A 14,282-nucleotide genomic window follows, 5' to 3' on the forward strand; every position below is an offset into this window, starting at 1 on the left:
TATTCTGTAACCAAAAAACCTCAGAAGGAAAAAAAAAATAAAAAGAAAAGAAATGAACAAAGGTACGGCTAAAAAAAAATCGTATTGAGAAATTTGAAACTCAAAACTTGAGAAAAGGCATTGCCGCACTGGTACTGGTAGAAGATACAAAAGTCACAAACAAGGAGAAAGGCAAAACGTAGACGTAAAAGTGTAGATGAAGATATGATAAAATTTAAAAGAATGAAGTGTAAAAATTGAGGAGACAGAAGATGTGTGTGGTTAAGAATAAACAAGAAAAAATAATTAAAAATGAAAAGTAAGTAATATATGTCTGGTGAGGAAAAATAATACTATAAAAAAATAAAATAAAATATTGAAAATTGTGTTGTATTGAGTCTTTGCTTAATCGAATGAATCAAGTCACTAGTCGCTTGTAGTAGTTTTATTATACTTTTTTTTTTTTTTTTTTTTTTGAGTTTTTCCTTTTAGCTTGAAGCCGAATCTCGATGGAGCTCTAGATCCAACAAAAGTCCCACTGGCCAGAGAAGTAGACTGAGCCACTAGATCTAGCAACATTCCTAGCTATCTTGCCATAGCAGTGATAAAGCCTCTTCACTTCTTACTAGTACACACACAAACACAAACAGAGAAGACAAGATACAGACGAAAGAGAGGGAGAAAGAGAGACACAGTTGGAGTAGAAAAATTATTTAAGAAATAAATTTTTGGCTTGGCGAGGAAACTCTCTCACCACAAGAGGCGTGGCATTGTTCCTCACCAATTGTTTTGGACTAATTTGGTGAGACTAGTGCGTGATTTTTTGAGTATTTAGTTTGCTGAAATATTAAAATAACTACATTAATATGAATCCTCTTACATATTACTGTAGCTATGGATGAATTTTATAAAATTATACATAGATTGACATGAGAGGTTTTGGAAACCTATTTTTGAGAAGAAGAGGTTTTGGAAATTGGTTGAGAAAAATGTAGAACTTTTTTTACTTTACAAAAGACTGATCTGAATGCTCTCTCTCTCTCTCTTTTATGGAGATGTGAATGGTCTTGATTTTCAAATAATAATAATAAGACCTTGAGATCCACTGGACTAATCCCTAGAGCTAAAAGAAAGAAAACACACAAGTCAATAACTAGTTTGATTTGCCCATGTCTAATTCCGTACTTTGTGGGCAGTTTAGTCATTGCACACAAATTTCCAAACTATCGCAATCCAATCCGCGTGAGAGCTTCCGTAAAAAAAAAAAATCTCAATGGACCACGTTAGGAAATCGGAAATCAAGACGTATTTGCCAAAATATCCTTGCTTATCACGTGCCTTAATTCTCTCTCTATTCTTTAATATTAAACCCCTTTACATTAAATTAAGCAAATATTTAAAACACTAAAAAAAAAAAAGCTAATCCCACATATAAAAGGACTAACCTCAAACCTATTTCCCAAGTTAAGAACACATAGTTCAGTTGCAACCTCTGTTTTTCTCACCAAGAAAACAAAAGGCTCTCAAACCCCCACAAGATTCAAAACCCAGATAGATATTTTCAACGATGGAGTGGGTTCGAGGAGACCCAGTCGGCCATGGCAGTTTCGCTACAGTCAATTTGGCTCTACCAAAAGATGGTTGCTCTCAAGATTCTCCTGTAATGGTTGTGAAATCTTGCGAGTCTTTCAATTGCTCGACGCTCGAGAACGAGAAACAAGTGCTCGATCAACTCGCGAAGTGCCCACAAATCATTCAGTGTCTCGGCGACAACCACAGCTTCGAGAACGGCACGGAGTATTACAACTTGTTGTTGGAATATGCTTCTAATGGCACTTTATCTGATCAACTCAAGAACCGTGGCGGCCCGTTGCCGGAGTTCGATGTTCAACGCTACGCCAAGTCGGTGCTCAAAGGGCTTCGTGATGTTCACGCTAAAGGGTTTGTTCACTGTGACTTGAAGCTTCAGAATATCCTCGTGTTCGACAATGGGAAAATCAAAATCGCCGACTTTGGACTTGCGAAAAAAGCAGAGCAAAAACAGAGTAACGAAGTAAAAAGAGCAGAGCTTAGAGGAACTCCTTTGTACATGTCGCCGGAATCAGTTAATCACAATGAGTACGAATCGCCGGCGGATATTTGGGCTTTTGGGTGTGCGGTGTTGGAGTTGATGACTGCTAAACCGGCATGGAATTGTGAACCCCATGTGAATATTTGGAAGCTTTTGCTTCGAATTGGGGAGGGTGATGAAGTGCCACAAGTCCCTAAAGAATTGTCTGATGACTGTCAAGATTTTCTCGGCAAGTGTTTTGTTAAGGATCCAAGAGAAAGATGGACGGCCGAGATGCTTTTGAAACATTCTTTTGTGGCTGATATTTCTGATAATGATCATGATCATGACACTGTTCCATTGGATGAATCACCAAGAAGTCCTTTCAATTTCCCAGATTGGGTTTCCTTACAATCTTTGGATTCACCGGAATTGTCACCGGATTCCGGTAATTTCTTTGAATGGGAATTGAATTCGAGGCATGGTTCGTCGGCTTATTCGCCGTTATGTTCTCCGGCAGATCGGTTGCGGCAGTTGGTGACCAATGAGGAACCTGATTGGCCTTTTTCGGAGAGTTGGGTGACAGTGAGGTGACCGGAATTGGGCAATTTTTAGCAGAGTAGGAGAAGAGCTAGAACAGAGGAAAAATACTAATTTCAAAGATTTTCAATTTTCATTACATCTGACGGTTCTGATTTAATCTTGTTGATTCTGATATTTTGATTGTAAATACTTGGAGTACATAGAAAGAATTATTGAACAGTTTTGATTGGCAAAGCCACCCTCAAGGTGGCTGACTCTGTATATAAGAAATTATATTTTAGTGAATTAAAGTTCGTCAATTTCTTTTGCAATATCATTTGAGATTTTGCAAGATTTGCTTCAATAATTCAATATGTCAGGCTCAGCCGCTCAATTTTAAAGTTTCTCTCCTCTTCCGAAAATAAAGGAGGAGATTGAATTACTGTTTTGGTTGGTATTTTATTGGGGTCTCCTTAAGAAAACATGTTAAAAATTAACAAAATCCTTTATTAGTTAACAGTTAAAAAAAAAAAAAATTCAATGTTACAATAGGAAGCAAAGTAAAAAATAAATACACAAGTAGCGCAGTAAGTCAAAATCGTCAACTGGTTGGCTTGGCTTTGAGTCTTTCATGAAAGTCTGCTTGACAATAAAACATTGAATTGCCAAAAAAGGTCGGGAGATGCCCAAATCCAACAACCCAAGTAGTTGTAGATGCTCTTAGTAGGTGAAACTATTAGGTACACCGTGGATCATTAAAGGCAGACTTTCCTTAGCAAATTGATCTTATTATTATGGGAATATTCTTCATTGCAAGGATCAAGTATTCAAGATCCCTGAATAGTCAAATACTTATTCTGGGAATATAATATTTGCTACTATTATATTTGCAATAAGTAGTACGCAATTTGGATTTGGGGTTTTGGTTGTTTTTGTTGGAGTGATTCTCAATCATGTGGGAGCCAGCTTCTTTTACTAGTACATTGAGATAGGCCTCATAAGGTCATGTACTAGTACATTAACCTTACCTTTGTGTGCTAAAAAGATTGTTAACCAAATTGGTAACTTTATGGGTCTTGGAAAAAATATTCTTTCGGCATAAATATCTTCTCTCCACAGCAAGTCGGTCTCACTAATGAGTGAGAACTCACATGCTATGAGTGACAAGATATATATACTCGTAATAGGGTACACCTTTTCCTAAGGTTGAGGGAACAGATATTTGCTAACTTGTCTTTTTTGAGACTTAATGGGATTCTTCTACATAGTCCGTTCCTATCACTTATGGAGATGATGTTCTATAATATGTTTGTGTTATGATCTGTAGTATGTTGGTCTATAATATGTTAGTGTGTTTTAAGGTAGTAGTAGTGTTGTAATATGGCTGTCAATGTCATCCATCCCTTCTTGTTGCAGTTTGAGTTAGCAAGTTGTTGTCTTACTTGTTGTGCTTCTTGTGTTTAGGGTCCGTTTGGTTGGAGAGATGAAAAGTGAGATGATAAAAAATGGAGAGGAGATAGAAAAGGGGAGGGATAGAAAATATTTTAGTTTCCCTCATAGTCTTTGGTTTCAGAATGGATAATGGAAGAATGGAAAACCCTTATGTTAGAAATGAAAATATTGCTTATAAAAATTTACTCAAATGCCCCGATTAAATAATTTTTTATATAAACATTCTATTAAGGAAAAAATTGGAGTAGGGTATAAAAATGATACCAAACGATTACTTCAAGTGAAAAAAAAAAAAAAAAAAAAAAAAAAAAAAAAAAAAAAAAAAAACATCGGGGAGGGGGGCAATGGTAATTTATCATCAGCCCCCTCTCTTCTCCCTTATTTTTTTCTCCGAATTGGGGGCTGAAATTTGGTAGGCACAGAGAGAAAATTGTCGAGTTTCACCATTTTCTCCCTCTTTCCCTTCCTAACCAAACACTCATCTCTCCCCTTTTCTATCCTTTCTATTTACACTAAAACAAATCACACCCTTAAACTTCTCACCTTGTAATATATTTTAGGCCAAAATGCAAAATTGATCCTCTAAATTTTACCATTTTTCATTTCAGTCCTCTAAGTTTGAGTTTGGTCCTTTCAGTCCCTAGAGTTTCAAGTATACTTAATTTAGTTCTCTTTTAGTCTTCAGTTAGGTGCTGCTATCCAATAACCAAAACAACACCGTTTTGGATTTTTTTTTTCTTAATTTCAAAAATAAAAAATAAAAAATGTTAATTAAATTTTTTTTTAAAAGGGCAGTGGGGAACAATGTCGTTCCTAGCCCACTAAATATAAAAAATTCCTCAGTCCCTCAAAATTTTCAAGTAACAGGCTGATAGGGTCTTGCTGAGTCGTGGCTTGCAAACAATCCTGATGTACTGGGGTTGAAGAGAGATGGAAAATCTGTATTCAAAGAGCCGACTCTGGCGAAAATGGGTAACTAAGCATAATTTTTCAACTATATAGTTAGTAGTTCCGGTTTCCAAACTATATTATTTACTAGCATCTCGAGTCTATGAGACTTAATTTTAGCCTATAAATCGAGTCTCAAAGACTCAATTTTCATGGTCTGTTGTGAGATTTTTTTCCTACCTGGAAATCGAGTCTCTAAGGCTCGATTTATAAACCAAAAAAATTTAAAAAAATTCTAAGTCTCAAACAAGCCAAAATACACAGAAAAAATTTAAGAAATCCAGAAACACAACAATCAGATCAGAAGGAGAAAGCTAGAGACTCAGATTAGATCAAATCTCGGCCTGGGCGGAGAAAGCTAGAGACTCAGATCTCGGTCTGGGCGCGCTGCCTGGGTCGTGTGTAACCCAGGCCGCACGCGACCTAGGCAGCGCGCGACCCAGGCCGCACGCGACCCAGGCAGTGCGCGACCTGGGTCTCGCACAGTGCGCCTTTGGTTTCACAGTGGTTCTGTTTTTGGTTTTTTTTTTTCTCTGGGTTCTTCTCTTCTCTGATGTCTGGGTGTAAAGTTATAAGAGTTATAAAGACTCAATTTTCATGTGGTCACCACGTGGAAAAATATGCCACATCGGACATTATTAGGCTATGGAAATCGAGTCTTTGAGACTCGATTTATAGGCCAAAATCGAGTCTTTTAGACTTGAGATGTTAGTAAATAATATAGTTTGGGAACTGAGACTACTAACTATATAGTTGGCAAATTATGCTTAGTTACCCATTTTCGCCGCTGACTCTCTTCCAAGACTATCATGGCATGCCTAATTTAAAAAATGTAAGTACTTATAATAATATTTCCTCATTTGCTACACATTAGTTCAAAGTTGCTGCTCTCCTCTCCTACATATATAGATGTCTAACTTGGCTTGAACGGTTTTTAGGAATTGGTAGAGTTCATGGCAAAATTAAGAGGGTATAAAGTGGAGTTTGAGGGACTGAGAAATTTTTGATATTCAGTGGGCTAGGAACGACGTCGTTCCCCAGCCCTTTAGTTTTTGTCTTTTAATTTTATTTAATTATTAATTAGTATTTTTCTTCTTTTTTTTTTTTTTTTTTTTTTTTTTTTTTTTTTTTTTTTTCTAATTAAGAAAAAGAAAATCTAAAACGTCGTCATTTTCGTTATTGGACGGTAACACCTAACGGGGACTAAATTGAGTATACTTGAAACTTGGAAGACTAAAATGATAAAACTCAAAGTTAATGGACTAAAATAACAAAAGGTGAAACTTAGAAAGTTAGTTTTACATTTTGGACAATATTTTATCTATTAATAACTCCCCCTCAAAATTTTGTTTTTAAATAATTTTTTAATTTATAGTTCAAAGTATAAGTAATTGACATTTGAGAATAGGTTAAATTTTTATCATTAAAAAAAAACTAATTTTAGGTTAAATTTAATCTACTCTACTAAATTTTCCTTCGACTTAAATAGACCCATAGAAACTAAATTGTTTTTGTAATGCCTTATTGTTTCCTTTGGATTCTAATAAAATCTTGTTTATTCTAGGGGAAAAGATAAAGCCTACATTATCTGCTTGGCCCAAAACGTTATATTAAATTTTTCTAGGGCCCAAAACTTTATTTCAACAAAGAAAAGGGAAACAACAAGTGTGAATGTGTAGTCTTGTGAAGCCCATGCATCTCGATTTGTGGTTCCTTGGGCTTAATAATTCATATACGGGTTGGATTGAATGATATTGGATTTGAAACTATTGTCGAGCTACAATTTGGAATCCCGTTTCTGGTTGCTCCATAATTTGTAAATATAATAACATAATTTCCAAATTTTCATTTCGGACGATTTTTATGTTACGTCTGTGCAAAAGTGAAAGTTCTAACAACGCGACCTAGGCAGTGCGCGACCCAGGCCGCACGCGACCTGGGTCTCGCACGGTGCGCCTTTGGTTTCACAGTGGTTCTGTTTTTGGTTTTTTTTTTCTCTGGGTTCTTCTCTTCTCTAATGTCTGGGTGTAAAGTTATAAGAGTTATAAAGACTCAATTTTCATGTGGTCACCACGTGGAAAAATATGCCACATCGGACATTATTAGGCTATGGAAATCGAGTCTTTGAGACCCGATTTATAGGCCAAAATCGAGTCTTTTAGACTTGAAATGTCAGTAAATAATATAGTTTGGGAACTGAGACTACTAACTATATAGTTGGAAAATTATGCTTAGTTACCCATTTTCACCGCTGACTCTCTTCCAAGACTATCATGGCATGCCTAATTTAAAAAATGTAAGTACTTATAATAATATTTCCTCATTTGCTACACATTAGTTCAAAGTTGCTGCTCTCCTCTCCTACATATATAGATGCCTAACTTGGCTTGAACGGTTTTTAGGAATTGGTAGAGTTCATGGCAAAATTAAGAGGGTATAAAGTGGAGTTTGAGGGACTGAGAAATTTTTGATATTCAGTGGGCTAGGAACGACGTCGTTCCCCAGCCCTTTAGTTTTTGTCTTTTAATTTTATTTATTTATTAATTAGTATTTTTCTTCTTCTTTTTTTTTTTTTTTCCTAATTAAGAAAAAGAAAATCTAAAACGTCGTCATTTTTGTTATTGGACGGTAACACCTAACGGGGACTAAATTGAGTATACTTGAAACTTGGAAGACTAAAATGATAAAACTCAAAGTTAATGGACTAAAATAACAAAAGGTGAAACTTAGAAAGTTAGTTTTACATTTTGGACAATATTTTATCTATTAATAACTCCCCTCAAAATTTTGTTTTTAAATAATTTTTTAATTTATAGTTCACAGTATAAGTAATTGACATTTGAGAACAGGCTAAATTTTTATCATTAAAAAAAAACTAATTTTAGGTCAAATTTAATCTACTCTACTAAATTTTCCTTCGACCTAAATAGACCCTTAGAAACTAAATTGTTTTTGTAATGCCTTATTGTTTCCTTTGGATTCTAATAAAATCTTGTTTATTCTAGGGGAAAAGATAAAGCCTAAATTATCTGCTTGGCCCAAAACGTTATATTAAATTTTTCTAGGACCCAAAACTTTATTTCAACGAAGAAAAGGGAAACAACAAGTGTGAATGTGTAGTCAGTAGTCTTGTGAAGCCCATGCATCTCGATTTGTGGTTCCTTGGGCTTAATAATTCATATACGGGTTGGATTGAATGATATTGGATTTGAAACTATTGTCAAGTGAGCTACAATTTGGAATCCCGTTTCTGGTTGCTCCACAATTTGTAAATATAATAACATAATTTCCAAATTTTCATTTCGGACAATTTTTATGTTACGTCTATGCAAAAGTGAAAGTTCTAACAACGCGATCTAGGCAGTGCGCGACCCAGGCCGCACGCGACCCAGGCAGCGCGCGACCTGGGTCTCGCACGGTGCGCCTTTGGTTTCACAATGGTTCTGTTTTTGGTTTTTTTTTTTTTTTCTCTGGGTTCTTCTCTTCTCTAATGTCTGGGTGTAAAGTTATAAGAGTTATAAAGACTCAATTTTCATGTGGTCACCACGTGGAAAAATTTGCCACATCGGACATTATTAGGCTATGGAAATCGAGTCTTTGAGACCCGATTTATAGGCCAAAATCGAGTCTTTTAGACTTGAGATGTTAGTAAATAATATAGTTTGGGAACTGAGACTACTAACTATATAGTTGGAAAATTATGCTTAGTTACCCATTTTCGCCGCTGACTCTCTTCCAAGACTATCATGGCATGCCTAATTTAAAAAATGTAAGTACTTATAATAATATTTCCTCATTTGCTACACATTAGTTCAAAGTTGCTGCTCTCTTCTCCTACATATATAGATGCCTAACTTGGCTTGAACGGTTTTTAGGAATTGGTAGAGTTCATGGCAAAATTAAGAGGGTATAAAGTGGAGTTTGAGGGACTGAGAAATTTTTGATATTCAGTGGGCTAGGAACGACGTCGTTCACTCGTTCCCCAGCCCTTTAGTTTTTGTCTTTTAATTTTATTTATTTATTAATTAGCATTTTTCTTCTTCTTTTATTTTTTTATTTTTTTATTTTTTTATTTTTTTCTAATTAAGAAAAAGAAAATCTAAAACGTCGTCGTTTTTGTTATTGGACGGTAAAACCTAACGGGGACTAAATTGAGTATACTTGAAACTTGGAAGACTGAAATGATAAAACTCAAAGTTAATGGACTAAAATAACAAAAGGTGAAACTTAGAAAGTTAGTTTTACATTTTGGACAATATTTTATCTATTAATAACTCCCCCTCAAAATTTTGTTTTTAAATAATTTTTTAATTTATAGTTCAAAGTATAAGTAATTGACATTTGAGAATAGGTTAAATTTTTATCATTAAAAAAAAACTAATTTTAGGTTAAATTTAATCTACTCTACTAAATTTTCCTTCGACTTAAATAGACCCATAGAAACTAAATTGTTTTTGTAATGCCTTATTGTTTCCTTTGGATTCTAAAAAAATCTTGTCTATTCTAGGGGAAAAGATAAAGCCTACATTATCTGCTTGGCCCAAAACGTTATATTAAATTTTTCTAGGGCCCAAAACTTTATTTCAACAAAGAAAAGGGAAACAACAAGTGTGAATGTGTAGTCTTGTGAAGCCCATGCATCTCGATTTGTGGTTCCTTGGGCTTAATAATTCATATACGGGTTGGATTGAATGATATTGGATTTGAAACTATTGTCAAGTGAGCTACAATTTGGAATCCCGTTTCTGGTTGCTCCATAATTTGTAAATATAATAACATAATTTCCAAATTTTCATTTCGGACGATTTTTATGTTACGTCTGTGCAAAAGTGAAAGTTCTAACAACGCGACCTAGGCAGTGCGCGACCCAGGCCGCACGCGACCCAGGAAGCGCGTGACCTGGGTCTCGCACGGTGCGCCTTTGGTTTCACAGTGGTTCTGTTTTTGGTTTTTTTTTTCTCTGGGTTCTTCTCTTCTCTAATGTCTGGGTGTAAAGTTATAAGAGTTATAAAGACTCAATTTTCATGTGGTCACCACGTGGAAAAATATGCCACATCGGACATTATTAGGCTATGGAAATCGAGTCTTTGAGACCCGATTTATAGGCCAAAATCGAGTCTTTTAGACTTGAAATGTTAGTAAATAATATAGTTTGGGAACTGAGACTACTAACTATATAGTTGGAAAATTATGCTTAGTTACCCATTTTCACCGCTGACTCTCTTCCAAGACTATCATGGCATGTCTAATTTAAAAAATGTAAGTACTTATAATAATATTTCCTCATTTGCTACACATTAGTTCAAAGTTGCTGCTCTCCTCTCCTACATATATAGATGCCTAACTTGGCTTGAACGGTTTTTAGGAATTGGTAGAGTTCATGGCAAAATTAAGAGGGTATAAAGTGGAGTTTGAGGGACTGAGAAATTTTTGATATTCAGTGGGCTAGGAACGACGTCGTTCCCCAGCCCTTTAGTTTTTGTCTTTTAATTTTATTTATTTATTAATTAGTATTTTTCTTCTTCTTTTTTTTTTTTTTTTTTTTTTTTTTTTTCTAATTAAGAAAAAGAAAATCTAAAACGTCGTCATTTTTGTTATTGGACGGTAACACCTAACGGGGACTAAATTGAGTATACTTGAAACTTGGAAGACTAAAATGATAAAACACATAGTTAATGGACTAAAATAACAAAAGGTGAAACTTAGAAAGTTAGTTTTACATTTTGGACAATATTTTATCTATTAATAACTCCCCCTCAAAATTTTGTTTTTAAATAATTTTTTAATTTATAGTTCACAGTATAAGTAATTGACATTTGAGAATAGGCTAAATTTTTATCATTAAAAAAAAACTAATTTTAGGTCAAATTTAATCTACTCTACTAAATTTTCCTTCGACCTAAATAGACCCTTAGAAACTAAATTGTTTTTGTAATGCCTTATTGTTTCCTTTGGATTCTAATAAAATCTTGTTTATTCTAGGGGAAAAGATAAAGCCTAAATTATCTGCTTGGCCCAAAACGTTATATTAAATTTTTCTAGGACCCAAAACTTTATTTCAACAAAGAAAAGGGAAACAACAAGTGTGAATGTGTAGTCAGTAGTCTTGTGAAGCCCATGCATCTCGATTTGTGGTTCCTTGGGCTTAATAATTCATATACGGGTTGGATTGAATGATATTGGATTTGAAACTATTGTCAAGTGAGCTACAATTTGGAATCCCGTTTCTGGTTGCTCCATAATTTGTAAATATAATAACATAATTTCCAAATTTTCATTTCGGACGATTTTTATGTTACGTCTGTGCAAAAGTGAAAGTTCTAACAACGCGACCTAGGCAGTGCGCGACCCAGGCCGCACGCGACCCAGGAAGCGCGTGACCTGGGTCTCGCACGGTGCGCCTTTGGTTTCACAATGGTTCTGTTTTTGGTTTTTTTTTTCTCTGGGTTCTTCTCTTCTCTAATGTCTGGGTGTAAAGTTATAAGAGTTATAAAGACTCAATTTTCATGTGGTCACCACGTGGAAAAATATGCCACATCGGACATTATTAGGCTATGGAAATCGAGTCTTTGAGACCCGATTTATAGGCCAAAATCGAGTCTTTTAGACTTGAAATGTTAGTAAATAATATAGTTTGGGAACTGAGACTACTAACTATATAGTTGGAAAATTATGCTTAGTTACCCATTTTCACCGCTGACTCTCTTCCAAGACTATCATGGCATGCCTAATTTAAAAAATGTAAGTACTTATAATAATATTTCCTCATTTGCTACACATTAGTTCAAAGTTGCTGCTCTCCTCTCCTACATATATAGATGCCTAACTTGGCTTGAACGGTTTTTAGGAATTGGTAGAGTTCATGGCAAAATTAAGAGGGTATAAAGTGGAGTTTGAGGGACTGAGAAATTTTTGATATTCAGTGGGCTAGGAACGACGTCGTTCCCCAGCCCTTTAGTTTTTGTCTTTTAATTTTATTTATTTATTAATTAGTATTTTTCTTCTTCTTCTTTTTTTTTTTTTTTTTTTTTTTTTTTCTAATTAAGAAAAAGAATATCTAAAACGTCGTCATTTTTGTTATTGGACGGTAACACCTAACGGGGACTAAATTGAGTATACTTGAAACTTGGAAGACTAAAATGATAAAACTCAAAGTTAATGGACTAAAATAACAAAAGGTGAAACTTAGAAAGTTAGTTTTACATTTTGGACAATATTTTATCTATTAATAACTCCCCCTCAAAATTTTGTTTTTAAATAATTTTTTAATTTATAGTTCACAGTATAAGTAATTGACATTTGAGAATAGGCTAAATTTTTATCATTAAAAAAAAAACTAATTTTAGGTCAAATTTAATCTACTCTACTAAATTTTCCTTCGACCTAAATAGACCCTTAGAAACTAAATTGTTTTTGTAATGCCTTATTGTTTCCTTTGGATTCTAATAAAATCTTGTTTATTCTAGGGGAAAAGATAAAGCCTACATTATCTGCTTGGCCCAAAACGTTATATTAAATTTTTCTAGGGCCCAAAACTTTATTTCAACAAAGAAAAGGGAAACAACAAGTGTGAATGTGTAGTCAGTAGTCTTGTGAAGCCCATGCATCTCGATTTGTGGTTCCTTGGGCTTAATAATTCATATACGGGTTGGATTGAATGATATTGGATTTGAAACTATTGTCAAGTGAGCTACAATTTGGAATCCCGTTTCTGGTTGCTCCACAATTTGTAAATATAATAACATAATTTCCAAATTTTCATTTCGGACAATTTTTATGTTACGTCTGTGCAAAAGTGAAAGTTCTAACAACGCGACCTAGGCAGTGCGCGACCCAGGCCGCACGCGACCCAGGCAGCGCGCGACCTGGGTCTCGCACGGTGCGCCTTTGGTTTCACAATGGTTCTGTTTTTGGTTTTTTTTTTTTTTTCTCTGGGTTCTTCTCTTCTCTAATGTCTGGGTGTAAAGTTATAAGAGTTATAAAGACTCAATTTTCATGTGGTCACCACGTGGAAAAATTTGCCACATCGGACATTATTAGGCTATGGAAATCGAGTCTTTAAGACCCGATTTATAGGCCAAAATCGAGTCTTTTAGACTTGAGATGTTAGTAAATAATATAGTTTGGGAACTGAGACTACTAACTATATAGTTGGAAAATTATGCTTAGTTACCCATTTTCGCCGCTTACTCTCTTCCAAGACTATCATGGCATGCCTAATTTAAAAAATGTAAGTACTTATAATAATATTTCCTCATTTGCTACACATTAGTTCAAAGTTGCTGCTCTCCTCTCCTACATATATAGATGCCTAACTTGGCTTGAACGGTTTTTAGGAATTGGTAGAGTTCATGGCAAAATTAAGAGGGTATAAAGTGGAGTTTGAGGGACTGAGAAATTTTTGATATTCAGTGGGCTAGGAACGACGTCGTTCCCCAGCCCTTTAGTTTTTGTCTTTTAATTTTATTTATTTATTAATTAGCATTTTTCTTCTTCTTTTTTTTTTTTTTTTTTTTTTTTCCTAATTAAGAAAAAGAAAATCTAAAATGTCGTCATTTTTGTCATTGGACGGTAACACCTAACGGGGACTAAATTGAGTATACTTGAAACTTGGAAGACTAAAATGATAAAACTCAAAGTTAATGGACTAAAATAACAAAAGGTGAAACTTAGAAAGTTAGTTTTACATTTTGGACAATATTTTATCTATTAATAACTCCCCCTCAAAATTTTGTTTTTAAATAATTTTTTAATTTATAGTTCAAAATATAAGTAATTGACATTTGAGAATAGGCTAAATTTTTATCATTAAAAAAAAAACTAATTTTAGGTCAAATTTAATCTACTCTACTCAATTTTCCTTCGACCTAAATAGACCCTTAGAAACTAAATTGTTTTTGTAATGCCTTATTGTTTCCTTTGGATTCTAATAAAATCTTGTTTATTCTAGGGGAAAAGATAAAGCCTACATTATCTGCTTGGCCCAAAACGTTATATTAAATTTTTCTAGGGCCCAAAACTTTATTTCAACAAAGAATAGGGAAACAACAAGTGTTAATGTGTAGTCTTGTGAAGCCCATGCATCTCGATTTGTGGTTCCTTGGGCTTAATAATTCATATACGGGTTGGATTGAATGATATTGGATTTGAAACTATTGTCAAGTGAGCTACAATTTGGAATCCCGTTTCTGGTTGCTCCACAATTTGTAAATATAATAACATAATTTCCAAATTTTCATTTCGGACGATTTTTATGTTACGTCTGTGCAAAAGTGAAAGTTCTAACAACGCGACCTAGGCAGTACGCGACCCAGGCTGCACGCGACCCAGG

General features: G+C 34.5%; 1 protein-coding gene across 1 annotated transcript; it reads left to right on the plus strand.

Annotated features, from left to right (window-relative positions):
- The first annotated feature begins 1,429 nt into the window (after positions 1 to 1,429).
- Positions 1,430 to 2,883, plus strand: LOC126732778 (mitogen-activated protein kinase kinase kinase 20-like). Its single transcript, XM_050435784.1, has one exon. The coding sequence runs from the start codon at positions 1,547 to 1,549 to the stop codon at positions 2,621 to 2,623; it is 1,077 nt and encodes a 358-aa protein (XP_050291741.1). The 5' UTR covers positions 1,430 to 1,546; the 3' UTR covers positions 2,624 to 2,883.
- The last annotated feature ends 11,399 nt before the right edge of the window (positions 2,884 to 14,282 follow it).

The sequence above is a fragment of the Quercus robur genome, chromosome 6, assembly GCF_932294415.1.
Source record: "Quercus robur chromosome 6, dhQueRobu3.1, whole genome shotgun sequence".
Classification (NCBI taxonomy): domain Eukaryota; kingdom Viridiplantae; phylum Streptophyta; class Magnoliopsida; order Fagales; family Fagaceae; genus Quercus; species Quercus robur.